The 13,968-nt window shown below is 46.0% G+C and overlaps 1 protein-coding gene across 2 annotated transcripts in view; it reads right to left on the bottom strand.

Moving 5' to 3' along the window:
• Positions 1–1,020: 1,020 nt before the first annotated feature.
• Positions 1,021–13,968, bottom strand: part of LOC311063966 (rho GTPase-activating protein 20-like) — a 74,916-nt gene continuing 61,968 nt past the window's right edge. For both annotated transcript variants that reach the window (XM_084083617.1, XM_084083618.1), the window contains exons 14-17: positions 7,105–7,219; positions 4,479–5,595; positions 3,623–3,830; positions 1,021–3,363 (exon numbers count right to left, since the gene is read on the bottom strand). In XM_084083617.1, coding sequence (XP_083939743.1) covers positions 2,899–3,363; positions 3,623–3,830; positions 4,479–5,595; positions 7,105–7,219 — 1,905 coding nt within the window. In that variant the 3' untranslated portion in view covers positions 1,021–2,898. The remainder of the gene's footprint in view (positions 3,364–3,622; positions 3,831–4,478; positions 5,596–7,104; positions 7,220–13,968) is intronic.

Genomic DNA, 13,968 nt, shown 5'->3' with positions numbered 1-13,968 from the left:
CTAATCACCTGGGGCCCCCCCCAAAATAATTTGCGGACCAACCCCTAGTTTGGGAACCACTGCTTTACAAGATACAGCAAACACATATAACCACAACAGACAGACACTAACTTGTGTGTGTAAAGTGATTTACTATGCACAGTGGTGCAAAACATACTCAAATTCTTTACTTGAGTAAAAGTTCCAATACAACAATTTAGAAATACTCGTTACAAGTAAAAGTGTGGTATTAAAAATGTACTTGAGTAAAAATACAAAAGTATTGGCATCAAAATATAATTAAAAGTACCAAAAGTAAAAGTACTCATTATGCAGAATGTCCCGTTTCACAGGATTTTAAATGTATAAAATGTATACAAATCTTTTGAAAATAGCAGATCTACAGGCTCACAGAGCTTGTAGATCTGATACTTTCAAAAGAATTGCCTACATTTGAAAACTTGAAATGGGACATTCTGCATAATGAGTACTTTTACTTTTGATACTTTAAGTACATGTTATACTTTTGTGCTTTTACTAAAGTACATTTACAGCCAGCATGGCGGCCAGTTAATTCTGTGCTCACCAATGTCAGTAGATGTCCCTCCAACGTCCAAACATCTCCATTATCATCATTTCCAGGTGATAACATGCTATCTAAATTGCAATTGTCAACCATTTCTTTGTATTTCCTGTTTTCAACGTGAAACCAGTGTTGCCAGTTACATGTGAGAGAGAAACAAGCAACCATGTCTATGAATACATGTCCAAATGCATCGCTTACCAAGCAGACTTGGCAACACTGCCAAACCAGTGTTGCCAGGTATGCAAAACAAGCAACCAGGCAGACTTAAAAAAAATACAAAAAATATAGACTGACACCAAGGAAGATAAAATATATGAATACAGTTCAATTCCCGAAGGCCGTCTGAAATTAACCCCCATGAAACAATACAAAATACTACAAACAGGAGCTGAGTTTTCTCACCGCTGATCGAATAAACACAATTGCAACAGAGTTGTACTTTCACAAGAGCAACATTTATTATAATCAATGATATTTTGTTTTTCATAAGCATTGGACATCAGATATACACAATAATATACAAATGGTGTGCTCCGTAGCAAATATACTTTATGTAGAGACAGCAGCAACAGAATTGGCATGTATAAAAATACACATTTGATTTTCTCGTACAACACAGTATACCAAATAACGTGATCATATATTTATTTTATATCTATATATAATCATAAATATGTAGAACTATACACGTTGAACGCAATTCACTGTAAAGGAGAGAATAATAATAATAATAATAATATTAATAATAATACAAATAGGCCTTAAGTATTTTTATGAGACATTTCAAACAATGTTGGCAGCACTGGGATTAAACGTAATCATAATTATAGACAAAATACACAATAAGAGCCAGACATTATGGTATGTTTCCAATGGTGCTTAACTTGCGGGCACACACACACACACACACACACACACACACACACACACACACACACACACACACACACACACACACACACACACACACACACACACACACACACACACACACACACACACACACACACACACACACATACACACGCACACACACGTTGGTATTACTATAATTGTATCAACATTTTAGGACAGCAATTTTGTGCCATTTTTTGTTTAACTCTAACCATTAAAGCCTGAGTTATATTTGTGTCGCACACAGAAAATAGCTGATCTACAAGCTCACAACGAGGCGCATTGTGAGCTTGTAGATCAGCCAATTGTCAACACAGGGTCAGTTTCTCTAGGATCTCTAGGACAATTTGTCCTCACACGTATAGTAATACAAGTATACATGCACACCCACCCAACCACACACACACACACACACACACTTCTTTCTCTCTCCCTCCCTCTCTCCCTCCCTCTCTCTCTCTCTCTCTCTCTCTCTCTCTCTCTCTGGCCCTGTTTTCGTCTCCCAAGTCACAGAGAATAACATAAAGCAGATCTTGTCCTCACATCCACATGGTCACAGAGGACAAAGACATGAACAAATCCTAGTAATCAATAAATACCCAGCCTGTTAATTAACCTCCATTAAACAAACACACACACACACACACACACACACACACACACACACACACACACACACACACACACTAGTGATGTGCGGGTCGGGTTTTTTCATGACCCGCCCCGCCCCGCGACGGAACCCAACTCGCCTCAACCCGCCCCGCGAACCCATATATAAATCTATGGCTCAACCCGCCCCGCGACCCGCGATTTTTTTTTTATTCTGTAAAATCATGGTTAGAAAATAATCCCCAAGTGTATTCAAACTGTTTTATTGTTATTATTCTTATTCATATTAGGAATAAAGACAAAACAAGAGCATGTGATTTCTTTTTTTTTTTTGCGTGTGAGAGGGTCCCGCGGGTTACGGGTCAACCCGCGCATCACTAACACACACACACACACACACACACACACACACACACACACACACACACACACACACTACACTCTCAGATAACACTTACATAAAAGATACAGTTTGTTTTTTAAACGGGTACAAATGACTTAAAATGTACTCTCTAAAAGACACATCACTGGTCACATAAAGTACCAACCACTGTTCAAATTTGTTTCTCCCAGTTTACAAAGGAAGAAAGAAAAAAAGAAAAAGAAAACGGTACAATGTTATTCCTTTAAAAAATAAAAAATAAAGGTGGGAAGTGGCCATTTACACACCACATAGTAAAATATGTGTGTTAACAGGATTTTACTGTGCAACCAACAAGATGGCACAGAGAAAGCGTGATAATCCATAGAAACAACAATGGAGGACCTTGACGTGGGAAGAAGACGGGAATAAAAAACAAGTCTCTGGCAACGTAATAAAGTTTCCTTATTTACACGTACGACTCCTCTGCGAAAAACAGCTGGTCAAAGTCATCCACCCGCGGGTCGCTGCAGCGCCGGCTCTGCCACTCCCGCTTGCCCTGAACCAGCGCCAGCGCCACCTCCTGGCTCCTCCGTAGGCAGGCGTCGGTGTCCGCCTGGCCCTGCGAGGAAAAGTAGTCCCTGACCGCGCGCGTGGCGCCGGGGGACAGGCAGAAGCGCGCCTCGGTGGAGGAGGGCGACGAGGACGAGGCGTGGTTGGGCTCCACGTCCGACACGCGGAGGCCGCCGTCTTGGGGCCGGCCGTGAGCGCTGCTGAGGGCTTTGTGGCTGCGGTGGGGGCGGTGCCTGTCCAGGGTGTGGCTGGGAGGGTGGGGCTGGGGGTTCACAGTGAGGAGCTGCTCGGAGGCGCGCCGCAGTAGAGTGAGGGTCCTCCTGCCCGGGTGGTCCTCCTCCTCCTCCTGCTCCATGTGGGGCTGTAAACAATCATGACAACAGTTAGAGGCCGATTCTTCACAAATGCCTTCTAAATCAGTAGTTCTGAAACTTTTTCGTGCCAAGGACCCCCAAATTGATATATATTTGGCCGCGGACAAAACAAGGCCATGCATGTAATAATTTCAATATGAGGTTGTATAACGTGTCATTTTCAACAGATGAATTTACACGGAGGAGTGGAAACTTATAACTGCTATCATCTCGGGGCTTATTATGTAACAATGGTAACAGGCCTACCAGGGGGTGGGACTTGGACCTCTGCAGCACCAGCGTGGTGGAGTTCTGACCGTAGAACACGCCCTGCGGGGGCTGCGCCCCGGACGGCTTCTGCGCGACATCACTTCCCGCGGGAGTCTTTGGCGAGGCCGGTACGGCGGGTCCGTGGGCGCAGGCCTGGTCGTGCAGCTGCCGCAGCTCTCTGACGGTCAGGGGTTTCTCCTCGCCCCTGTAGATATAGGGGAAAGTCACACATTTGAAGTTGATGTCGTACAAATGATTGAGATGAGTTTCAATCAATTTCAATTAATTTAACATATACAGTAAATCAACATGACATTCCTGTATACCTTTTAGGTTTGTAAACAACAATATTAATTATTATCATTAATATCAAATATTAAATTAATATAACGTCTCTGTCGGGTGGAAACCTCATATGTCCAAAAATGTTACCTCTCAGGATTCAAATTCATAAACATCAAAAGTAGCAGATCTGCAAGCTCAAAATTCTTCACGTGTTTCGAGCTTGCAGATCTGCTACTTTTGATGACAATTAGGGTGTTGATTTACGAAAAAATACAAAAAGTCAGAATATGGAGATAAGAGGTTTCTGCCCCACAGCAACCACAAATGACTGATAATGACCGGTAGCAATAATGAAAATAAGTAATGTACGATGGCAATTTTTTTTAAATGTTAAGCTTTCAAACATTTGAAAAATAGCGGATATAGCCGAATTACTAAATAAAAAAATGTCAACAGATGAATTTATACCGATGAATGGAAACAATTCTGATGATGGAATTGCGATGGTCTCAAATGATTGCGATCAGTCGATTATGTTATAATAACTAAATAACTGTTACAGGCCTACCTGTAGAAGGGCGAGCGAGCACGCTGCAGCTGGAGAAGTGCTTGTTGGTAGGATGGAGGGCTGCTGGACCGCCGCTGGCTGCTCCTGTCAGCCCCCACCGCCGTTTCCGGAGCCCCCACAGCGGTGGGCCGAACCCCGCTGAGCACCACGCCCCCGTCCTCTTCCAAGTGTCCGTTATCGGGCTGCCGCAGCGACAAGCGGCGGTCACTCTTGAGCCAGGTGTTGGGATGGAGGCCGTGGGACCCCCGCGCTCCCTGCTGGCTGGCCGGGTGGTGCCAGTCCAGAACGCCGTCTCGCTGCGGCGGGGAGCCCCTGGGGGACATCTGGGGCCGCCCCCCGGGAGGAGAGAGAGGCGAGACGGGCGAGAGAGGGGCGGGCTCGGTCAACGGAAAGCCGCCGTGTGTGGCGTAGTCGGTTGAGTACTGAGAGAAGGCGGAGTCTAGGGAGCTGAGGGAGGAGCCTGTGGGCGAGGTCGCCGGGGAGGACAGGCTGCTGCAGCTGGCGTCCAGTCGCAGCGGGGGCGGCGGGGCGTGCTTGGCCTTCCTGCGGCCGCTCTGGGCTTTGGTGCCTCCCTTGTCGCCTCTGACTCCTCCTCCTCCTCCTCCTGCCCCGCCCCCATCCATCATCTGCAGCCCGCTCAGCCCCTGCTCCAGGAAGACCTCGTCTTCGTCGTCGTCCTCAACTTCCATGGCGGCGTCGTAGCTTGCCTTCCTCGAGGAGGTCAGGCGGTGCTTGTCCGCGGTCTCAAGCCCGGCCGTCCTCAGCGGTGGCGTTTTGGCGAGGCTCAGGGCGGGCTCCGAGCTCCTCCTCAGCCTCCGGGGGCCCTGCGTCTGACCGTTGCACGGCCGCTGGCGGACCGTGGGGGTCAACTTCCTGGCTCTGGCCAGCGGGGGCAGCAGAACCCCCCCGGCCTCCGTGTCGGGGTCGGCGTCGCAGTCGCTCAGGGTGATGACCGAGTCGCGGCTGAGGCTGTCCGGCTTGTCCTTGTCGCGCAGCGCGGCCCCCACCACCAGGGGCGGCTGCTGCAGCGGCTCCTGGTACGGAGACTCTGGCTCGTCGTTGAGCTCGTTCTCCAGGCTGTCGTAAGACGAGTCGTTCATCTGGAAGGACGACACGTCTGGCCAACGGAAGGAGGAAAGGAAGAAAAGCGAGGGACAGTGTTATTATCATGAGATAGTCCAGCGTAATCACCACTGGTTCAAAGTGCACTAGAACTTTCCTATTATAAACTAATGAGCGTTGTGCATGGTACATGTGCAGAGACAGTTGAGTCAGCAAACTCCAATCTATAGTTTGGCTATATTTGGCTATTTTTAAGGCTTAAGACTGCAGAGAGAAGCCAAATGAATGAAGCAAACCCTCAGTTCATTGATTGAGACTACAGGACACAAAGCACAAGGTGTAGCCCTGCAACATGGTCCCTGGGTTCCGGGGACTATTTATAGAGTGGAAGACGGCTGTCTGGGCTCATGAATGAATGTGAGATTCACTGCTGTGTTAGCAAGGGGCTACCTACCGCTAATCACTGACATTCAGTCAAGGTCAATCTAGTGACCCCAATTATCAGACATGCCCTAAGTCAAGCACGTACAGACACAAAAACACCTTTCTATATCAGAATCACACACGCACACACACACACACACACACACACACACACACACACACACACACACACACACACACACACACACACACACACACACACACACAGACACACACACACACACACACACACACACACACACACACACACACACACACACACACACACACACACACACAGAGAACACACAGCTTGCTAGTCAGTCTCAATAGGCCTTGTGACAATGACAAAAGGTGTACCACACAGAAACACTCTTCCCTCTCAGACCAACACAAACTCTGCGGTAACACAAGGAGCAGTTGTTCAGCTAGTGCCTGTGTACACACACACATACACACACACACAAAACCCCCTAACCTGGATTAGGACCCATGACTAATTAGACTTTAGGGTTAGGCTGTTTCAGTTCTGCTTTATTTGAGCCTCCCGTGGTTAATGTAAAAATAAAATAAAGTCTGTTGCTGCACGAGAATAAGGACGCTCTGCTTCCAAAGTCCGCCGTTTTCCGCCGTTTTTTTTCTCTTGCGCCGTTTGGTGAACCCCCCAATATTTGGTGCCCTGTGCTGCGCTGCTTTTATCCGCCAGATTGGGACGTTCACGGCATATTTTGCACCATTACGGTGCGTTCATCATCGGTGACGAGTGCCTCTAACAGCCGCTGCTGGCTGTGTCAAGATGCGAGGCAACACTCACACAATGACGTGTCGTGCAGCATGTGTCCCCTCCCCCTGCGCCTAATGGCTGTACATGGGGCCGACGCGTGCTTTAGCGTGATTGTGTGAGTGTGGCTTCAGGAAGAAAATTCCTAGCCTCGATCTCCAGGCTTTTATTTTTTAGTTTTGCTAAAAAATAAAAGCTTGGAAATTCCTGTCCCAGCTGTTGGTACGCAAAAGCGCCTCGCGTCGTCTGATGTGCCGCGCATTATTTATTTTGGGTGCGCATGCGCACCTGCGCACCAGTTATGTGCACCCCTAATAATAGTCCAGTCCGGTATTAGTAGCAGTTAGAACCAGTTCTTACCAGATCCATGGTCAGAGCTGCTGCTTTTCTGACTGAAGGCTCCAAACAGGGATGTCACGTCGTCCCCCAGAACCCCCACACAGTTCTCTATGAGCGTCCGGACCAGCTCACACACCTGGAGAGAGAGAGACACACAGAGAGAGGGGGTAGAAAGAGAGAGAGACACAGAGAGAGGGGGGAGAAACAGAGATAGAGAGGGTGTGGGGGGGGGGGGGGGTAGAGAGAGAAAGAGAGAGAGAAACATTCTGTTAAGAAACTTTCATTCATACTGTACATTGGGGTGGGGCTGTTTTTCCATTGTGGTCCATTGTACTCAATTCATCACTAATACATACGTAATACATACAATACAATATGCTACATATCGGTAAAAGTAGTGTTAAAAGGTATATTTACAGAGAAAGGAGGGGTGGGGGGCAGAGGATGCTACTACCAAGGTGTTCAAGGAACTATGTCCAATTGTATTTTAAGTGAACCCATTAAAACCTTAGATTTTCGCTATATATAATAGCAACATTTCAGTTTTATAAGGATTTAGAACAGTGGTTTATAGAACAGTAGTTCTCAAGAATGGCAGATATACAAGCTCACAGCGACCTTTTTTTTTTAACACAAATTCTCTTCAGGGGGTCCCTGGCAGAAAACATTTTCAGATGGGGGTCCATGGCCAAATACATAATCATTTTGGGGGGTCTTTGGCACGAAAAAGTTTGAGAGCTACTGATATAGAAGGCATTTGTAGAATCGGCCTCATAGGTCTTAATGGGTTAATAAGGTCTGCATGTATTCTCTACTATCAGTGCTCTGTCAGCCACTATGGAGCTCTGTCCTTCCATCCACACAAAGGCATCGTAACAGCCTAGGCACATTACCACACGTGCACGTTCACAAGGGCCTGCAGTGTTCCCCAGACATCAACACGCTACACATGCACGTTCACACACACAGTACGGTGCGTTCAGATACTGCAGCTCTGCAGCATTTGCCAGACATCAACAGAGCCTCCAGCCCCGCCCACTCCTCCCACACCGGTCCTGGACAATGTCCTGATAACATAATCAGTGACATCACCGTCCTCCAGGAATCACCCAACATCAGCTCTTTCAAACACGTGAACTCTATAGCAGTGGTTCTTTTTCATGTCAAGGACCCCCAAAATGATTTGGCTGCAGACCCCGATCGCAAAATATTTTGTTCCAGGGACCCCCAAAAGCAAAGATTTGAGTTGAACAAAAATATGCATCATCAAAGATTTGCACACATTTTTCCAAAATAACAGATCTACGAGCTTGTAAATCTGCTACAGCTATAGCCAAAGTATAAAATATGGTTAAAGTGGTTGAAATGATTGTGATGCTGTATTAACACATTTTACTGGGGACGCCCTGGTAACCCCCCAAGGACTGGCTTGTAGATCGTCAATATTCGGCATTTGACATTTGGTATAGAAGACCTAGTATAGAGCCCTTGGGACCCCCGGTCAACTAGAACTAAGTATATAGGATTTAAGTCGTTAAACACTCAAATGCTCCTGTCCTGACCCCGTCACGCATTCTAGACCAAGCCGACAACTGTTTCTTTTTTTAATGTATTGTAATGTCACACAACACACCAGACGCTGTCTTCGGAGCAAGGCATTGGGCCCAGACAGACCGGGCTATACCGCCTGGACTGCACTGTTTACACCAGACGCAGCAACATTTTGCCAAAAAGCATTTTGCACCCCCCCCCCCCCCGGTGACACAGATGTTCCACACGTATACAGTACATTTTTTGTTAAATTAGGCCACTCTGGGGCCCACCAAGCGACTTGAGAGAGTTTCTTGAAGAATCGTGGCCTCCTCGTAGCTGTAAAGTGTGTCCAGGATGGAGGCGGCTGTGTTTATAAATGTGTTGTTTTGGATGTCGCTGGCGGTGTACAGTGACGTGATGGAAAATATGGAAGACACAAACATAGTGTGGAACCAGATGTTGATTCTGTCTGTGTCTCTGTGTGTGTGTGTGTGTGTGTGTGTGTGTGTGTGTGTGTGTGTGTGTGTGTGTGTGTGTGTGTGTGTGTGTGTGTGTGTGTGTGTGTGTGTGTGTGTGTGTGTGTGTGTGTTCCAGAGGTGTTTGTGTTTACAATTCTGTGTGTGTGTGTGTGTGTGTGTGTGTGTGTGTGTGTGTGTGTGTGTGTGTGTGTGTGTGTGTGTGTGTTTACAATTCCATGTTTGTGTGTGTGTTTACAATTCCCTGTTCTTATGCATGAGATGTCCAACTAGAGTGTGTATGTGTTTGAAATTCCTTGTGCATGTGTGTGTGTAGTGTTTCATGTCTGAAGTATTCAGTTTGTGTGAGAGATAAACCAAGAGCACTTGTGCTCACAGTCTCTCTCTCTCACACACACACACACACACACACACACACACACACACACACACACACACACACACACACACACACACACACACACACACACACAGGCTATGTAGTGCAGCAGTGTCTGCTACTTGCGCGTCAACATTCATTACATCAGTGACTCAGTATTCAGAGGGCTGGAGGGACTGAATGCACCAGTGTGTTTCTTTGAAAGTAAGGAGAACTTAGTGTAAAGTTAAGTTGACATAAAGCTGAAGTTAAAGGTAGGGTAAGCGATATGTTTTGGTAAAAACGAAAAGTTTTTTTTGTTCAAATGTTAAAGCACAATATTCACAGCTATAGAGTGCTTGTTCAGTGACACTGTCTCTGTCTTTCCAGCTCTTTAATAGACAGAAAATACATTTTCAGGTGGGTTGCCAATCAGGAGAGAGTACCCATTTATCAGCTTCAATTTTATAGTGTTCCAATGCCAATTTTGTCTGCTTCTGTCTTTGCGTCGTCACTTACAATTTCACTTGTTTACTCTACATTCTGTTACACTGTGTGAGTTCTCTCTCCTGATTGGATAAAATTGGTATCCCGACCTATTGCTACACTATAGTGTTGTCACTCAACGTGAGGAGGAGAGTTAAGTGGTTTGTCCTTCTATCCTGCCTGCAGTGTTATGAAAAGACAAACATGTTGGAACACAAACGGATGGTGTATCTGGGCCAAGGAGATGTGTGTGTGTGTGTGTGTGTGTGTGTGTGTGTGTGTGTGTGTGTGTGTGTGTGTGTGTGTGTGTGTGTGTGTGTGTGTGTGTGTGTGTGTGTGTGTGTGTGTGTGTGTGTGACTATACTTGTGAGGGCCAAATGTCCCCCACAAGTACAGCAGAATTAGAAAAAAAGTTGACATTGTGAGGACCATTTTTCTGGTCCTCACAAGATCAATGGTTGTTTCATAGTCCAAAAGGATTCAATTTCTGTGTTATGGAAAGTTTCAGGTTGGGGTTAGGATTAAGGCATTTAGAGGTTAGGTTTAGGGGTTGGAGTTAAGCCTGGTTTATGCTGAATTGCGCACCGAAAATAACATATCTAAAAGCTCACAACGTGGCGGAGCGCGACACGTTGTGAGCTTAATAGATCGGCTATTATCGGCTTTAGGATTAGGGTTAAAATGGCCAAAAATGTAAAAGATGGCATTCATAAAATTGCATAAAAGTGTTGATGTCCTCACAAGTATAGAAATGCAAGCGTGTGCACGCGCGCATGTGTGGCAACGTCTTCCTTCGACGGCTTGTTTTTCTCCGTTCTGTATTCCTCTCTCTCCTTCCTGTTTCACACTTTCGCTTGACCCTTTCACCCCCCCCCCCCCTCTCTTCCTCTTTGTATTCCTACTTTCCCCCCTTTAGGCCCCCATCCACCTTCTGTTCTTTCATGTAGACTCTCCAAGAATCCTTCGTTCATCTCTTCAGTGGCTGACAGTCACTCAGAGGAGAGGCTATACCTGCATGCTTTGGGCCTGTGGGCGACGTGTGCACGACCTGCTGTACTGTAAGCCCCCTGGACAGATAACATCATTCTGCACGCGCTGTGAGGCTCTCATTCACGTGACATCCAGTGTTGACATGTCCGCTTATTAGAAGCGACCCAGGTCTTGTTTTTCTGTAAAGTCGCTTGTCAATACTGGTTGCTGTGTAGTTGCTTATTTGGGCTTGTTTCTTGAATGTTGTTTAAACCAGTGGTTCTCAAACATTTTCATGTCAAGGCCCAAATTAATATCTATTTGTCCACGGACTGATATTTTTGAATAGCCAAAGTATAAAATAATGGTTAATGTGGTTGAAATGATTGTGACGTTATATTAACTGCTTTTCCTGGAATTGCGTCACAATTTTACATTGGGCTAAAGTGATATCCATACAGCTTGAACAATGCCTTCACATCAACCAATGATGAGCTAGGATGCTAAAATTAGCTTTGTGTGGCAATGTTGCTAGGCTGTGAATGGCGTAGCAGCGTCGGGTTTCATGCTGACCATCAGTTCAATTTAATTTAATCTTTGACCCTTACAATCCAGATAATAAAAATCTGTAAATTATTATGCTGCGATGTTGATTGATCTAACAATCGAAGCTTACACAGCTATTGGGTTGCATTAATATGAAAAAGAAAATCTAATTTTGAAAGGGAAAAACACTAACTAAAAAGCTACGTGTGTTTGTTGAATGACTTTCTCTCTCTCTCTCACTCTCTCTCATGAAAACACAAACTACAGAGGCTGTATTTACCCTCAGACTATGTTTGGCCACAAACTATCTAAATTATACACCGGACGAGGAGAAAGTGATGGGAAAACCAACGAGCCGACGGAAGCAAAGGAAGACTGAGGGTTTCACGTGTCACAGAGGAGGACTCCAGACGAGCCGACGTCGTGTTACGGGGGCCCACGCAAGTTTAGCTTGGCCCCCGGAGCCTGACCGCGAGCTTGGGGAATGTCAAAATCTCACTCTTTTTTTTTCAGAAAAAGGGGCCGACTGGCCCCCCTGCACACACACACACACACACACACACACACACACACACACACACACACACACACACACACACACACACACACACACACACACACACACACACACACACACACACACACACACACACGTGAAGTAGAGTGTGTGTGTGTGTGTGTGTGCGCGTGAGGGGAGGGTGTTATGTTGTGCGGGGTAAGGGGAGTATTTGGTATTTGTAAAAGAGATATTTAAGCACTTGTGGGTGTAAAGGCATTTGTGGTGGGGTGTGTGTGTGTGTGTGTGTGTGTGTGTGTGTGTGTGTGTGTGTGTGTGTGTGTGTGTGTGTGTGTGTGTGTGTGTGTGTGCGTCTATATAGGCAGGCATGAATGTGTTTGTGTGTGTGTGTGTATGTGCTGTGTGTATATGTATGTGAGGGGGGGGGGGGGGCACAGTTTTCAGCAAAAACGCACAACTCACCCTCAGGATTCTGTAGGAAATGCCTTGGATATTTTCTCACTGAACCTCAATCGCCTCAAGCACACACGCGTGCACACACAGACAAACACCACCCACACAGCGCATATATGGGATTCGACAACTTAGTGTCCAAATCGACCACAATTCAAACTCCATTGTGTGTTTAGCGAATGTGTGACTCCATGATTGGCTGTGAATGGTTTAAGGTCTGCCGCTATGGGCTCTGAATAGAGTGGTTAGTGGGGAGATGAACCATTTCAGGTTAGCCTGGTTGGACGATTGTGTTTGTTTGCGTGTGTGTGTGCATGTGTGGGTGCGTGAGTGCGTGCGTGCGTGCGTGCGTGCGTGCGTGCGTGCGTGCGTGCGTGCGTGCGTGTGTGTGTGTGTGGGAGAGAGAGAACGGAAGAAAGAGGGGAGAGTGGTAAAACAAACAGTGAGTGATTCCTCCTCGACGCAACGTAAAACGTTTTGGCCTCACTGAGCCAGCTCTGCGTTCAGACATATTGTGCATTTCAAAGCAATTTGAGTGTCAACAGCCATGCCAAGGCTCCAGGACTCCAGTCACCATGAACACTTCAAGTCATGTCTTCATTAAGACGACTGAATGCACTGCTTAGCTTGCTCTGAAAATGCACACAGCCCATTAAAACAATGGTTCTCTAAGTGGGCCCCCCCAGGGGGGTTCCAGGGGGGCCCCAGCAAAATTAGCTAATATTAAATCCTATAATATACATTGGCTATTTAAACAAACAAAGAAAAGTTGAACAAATATGATAATATTTTTGAAACATTTTAACAACACAAATCTTGGATGGGGTCCCTCCCTGGCACAAAATCTATTCAGATGGAGGTCCTTGACATGAAAAGGTTTGATAGCTATTGCTTCAAATGAGCAATTTACCCCCAAGAATATTTTTTCCCCTATCAATTAACTCACCCCATGAAGCCTTGAATTCATGGAGCATCTGTTTGTTTTTGTTGCATGAACGCGACAAAAAAAAAAAAAACGCCACGGATTCAAGGCTTCATGGGATGAGAAACTGTCAGGAAAGAGGTCATTTTGGGGGTGAAGTGTTCCTTTATAGCACTTAAACCCTATATACTTAGTTGACCGGAGTCCCCCAGGGCTCTATAGGCTCTCTATACTATTTGTCTCTCTACACTAAATATCTTATATCCAGCTTTTATGAGACCCATTTGCTCTGTAATCTGGTGGTTTATATGACGTTTAACCTATATAAATATAGGTTAAATGGAGTGCAATATCCACTGCTCTTAACTGGTGTTTACGTAGAGCAGTTAAGAGATTACTGGGAGCTTTCTCCGTACGTCTGTGTGTAAGTTGGCGTGAAATCGTCAGGCTTTCCCGGCGAGAATCACTCTAAGCTATGGGGGAGGGGGATTTCAGGCTCGGCTGAGTGTAAATGCTGGGATTTATACTTGTTGCGTTGCCGGAGCTTGTAGATCTGCTATTATCAATATATAAATCAAGCGCCAAGAGCTGGGATTTCAGTCTTAAGTCTGAGGGCAGTGCTGAA

Source organism: Gymnoscopelus microlampas (genome assembly GCF_963454915.1).
Source record: "Gymnoscopelus microlampas genome assembly, chromosome: 17".
Lineage (NCBI taxonomy): Eukaryota > Metazoa > Chordata > Actinopteri > Myctophiformes > Myctophidae > Gymnoscopelus > Gymnoscopelus microlampas.
The sequence above is the reverse complement of the archived record's forward strand: the minus strand, read 5'-3'. Positions and strand labels throughout refer to the sequence as shown.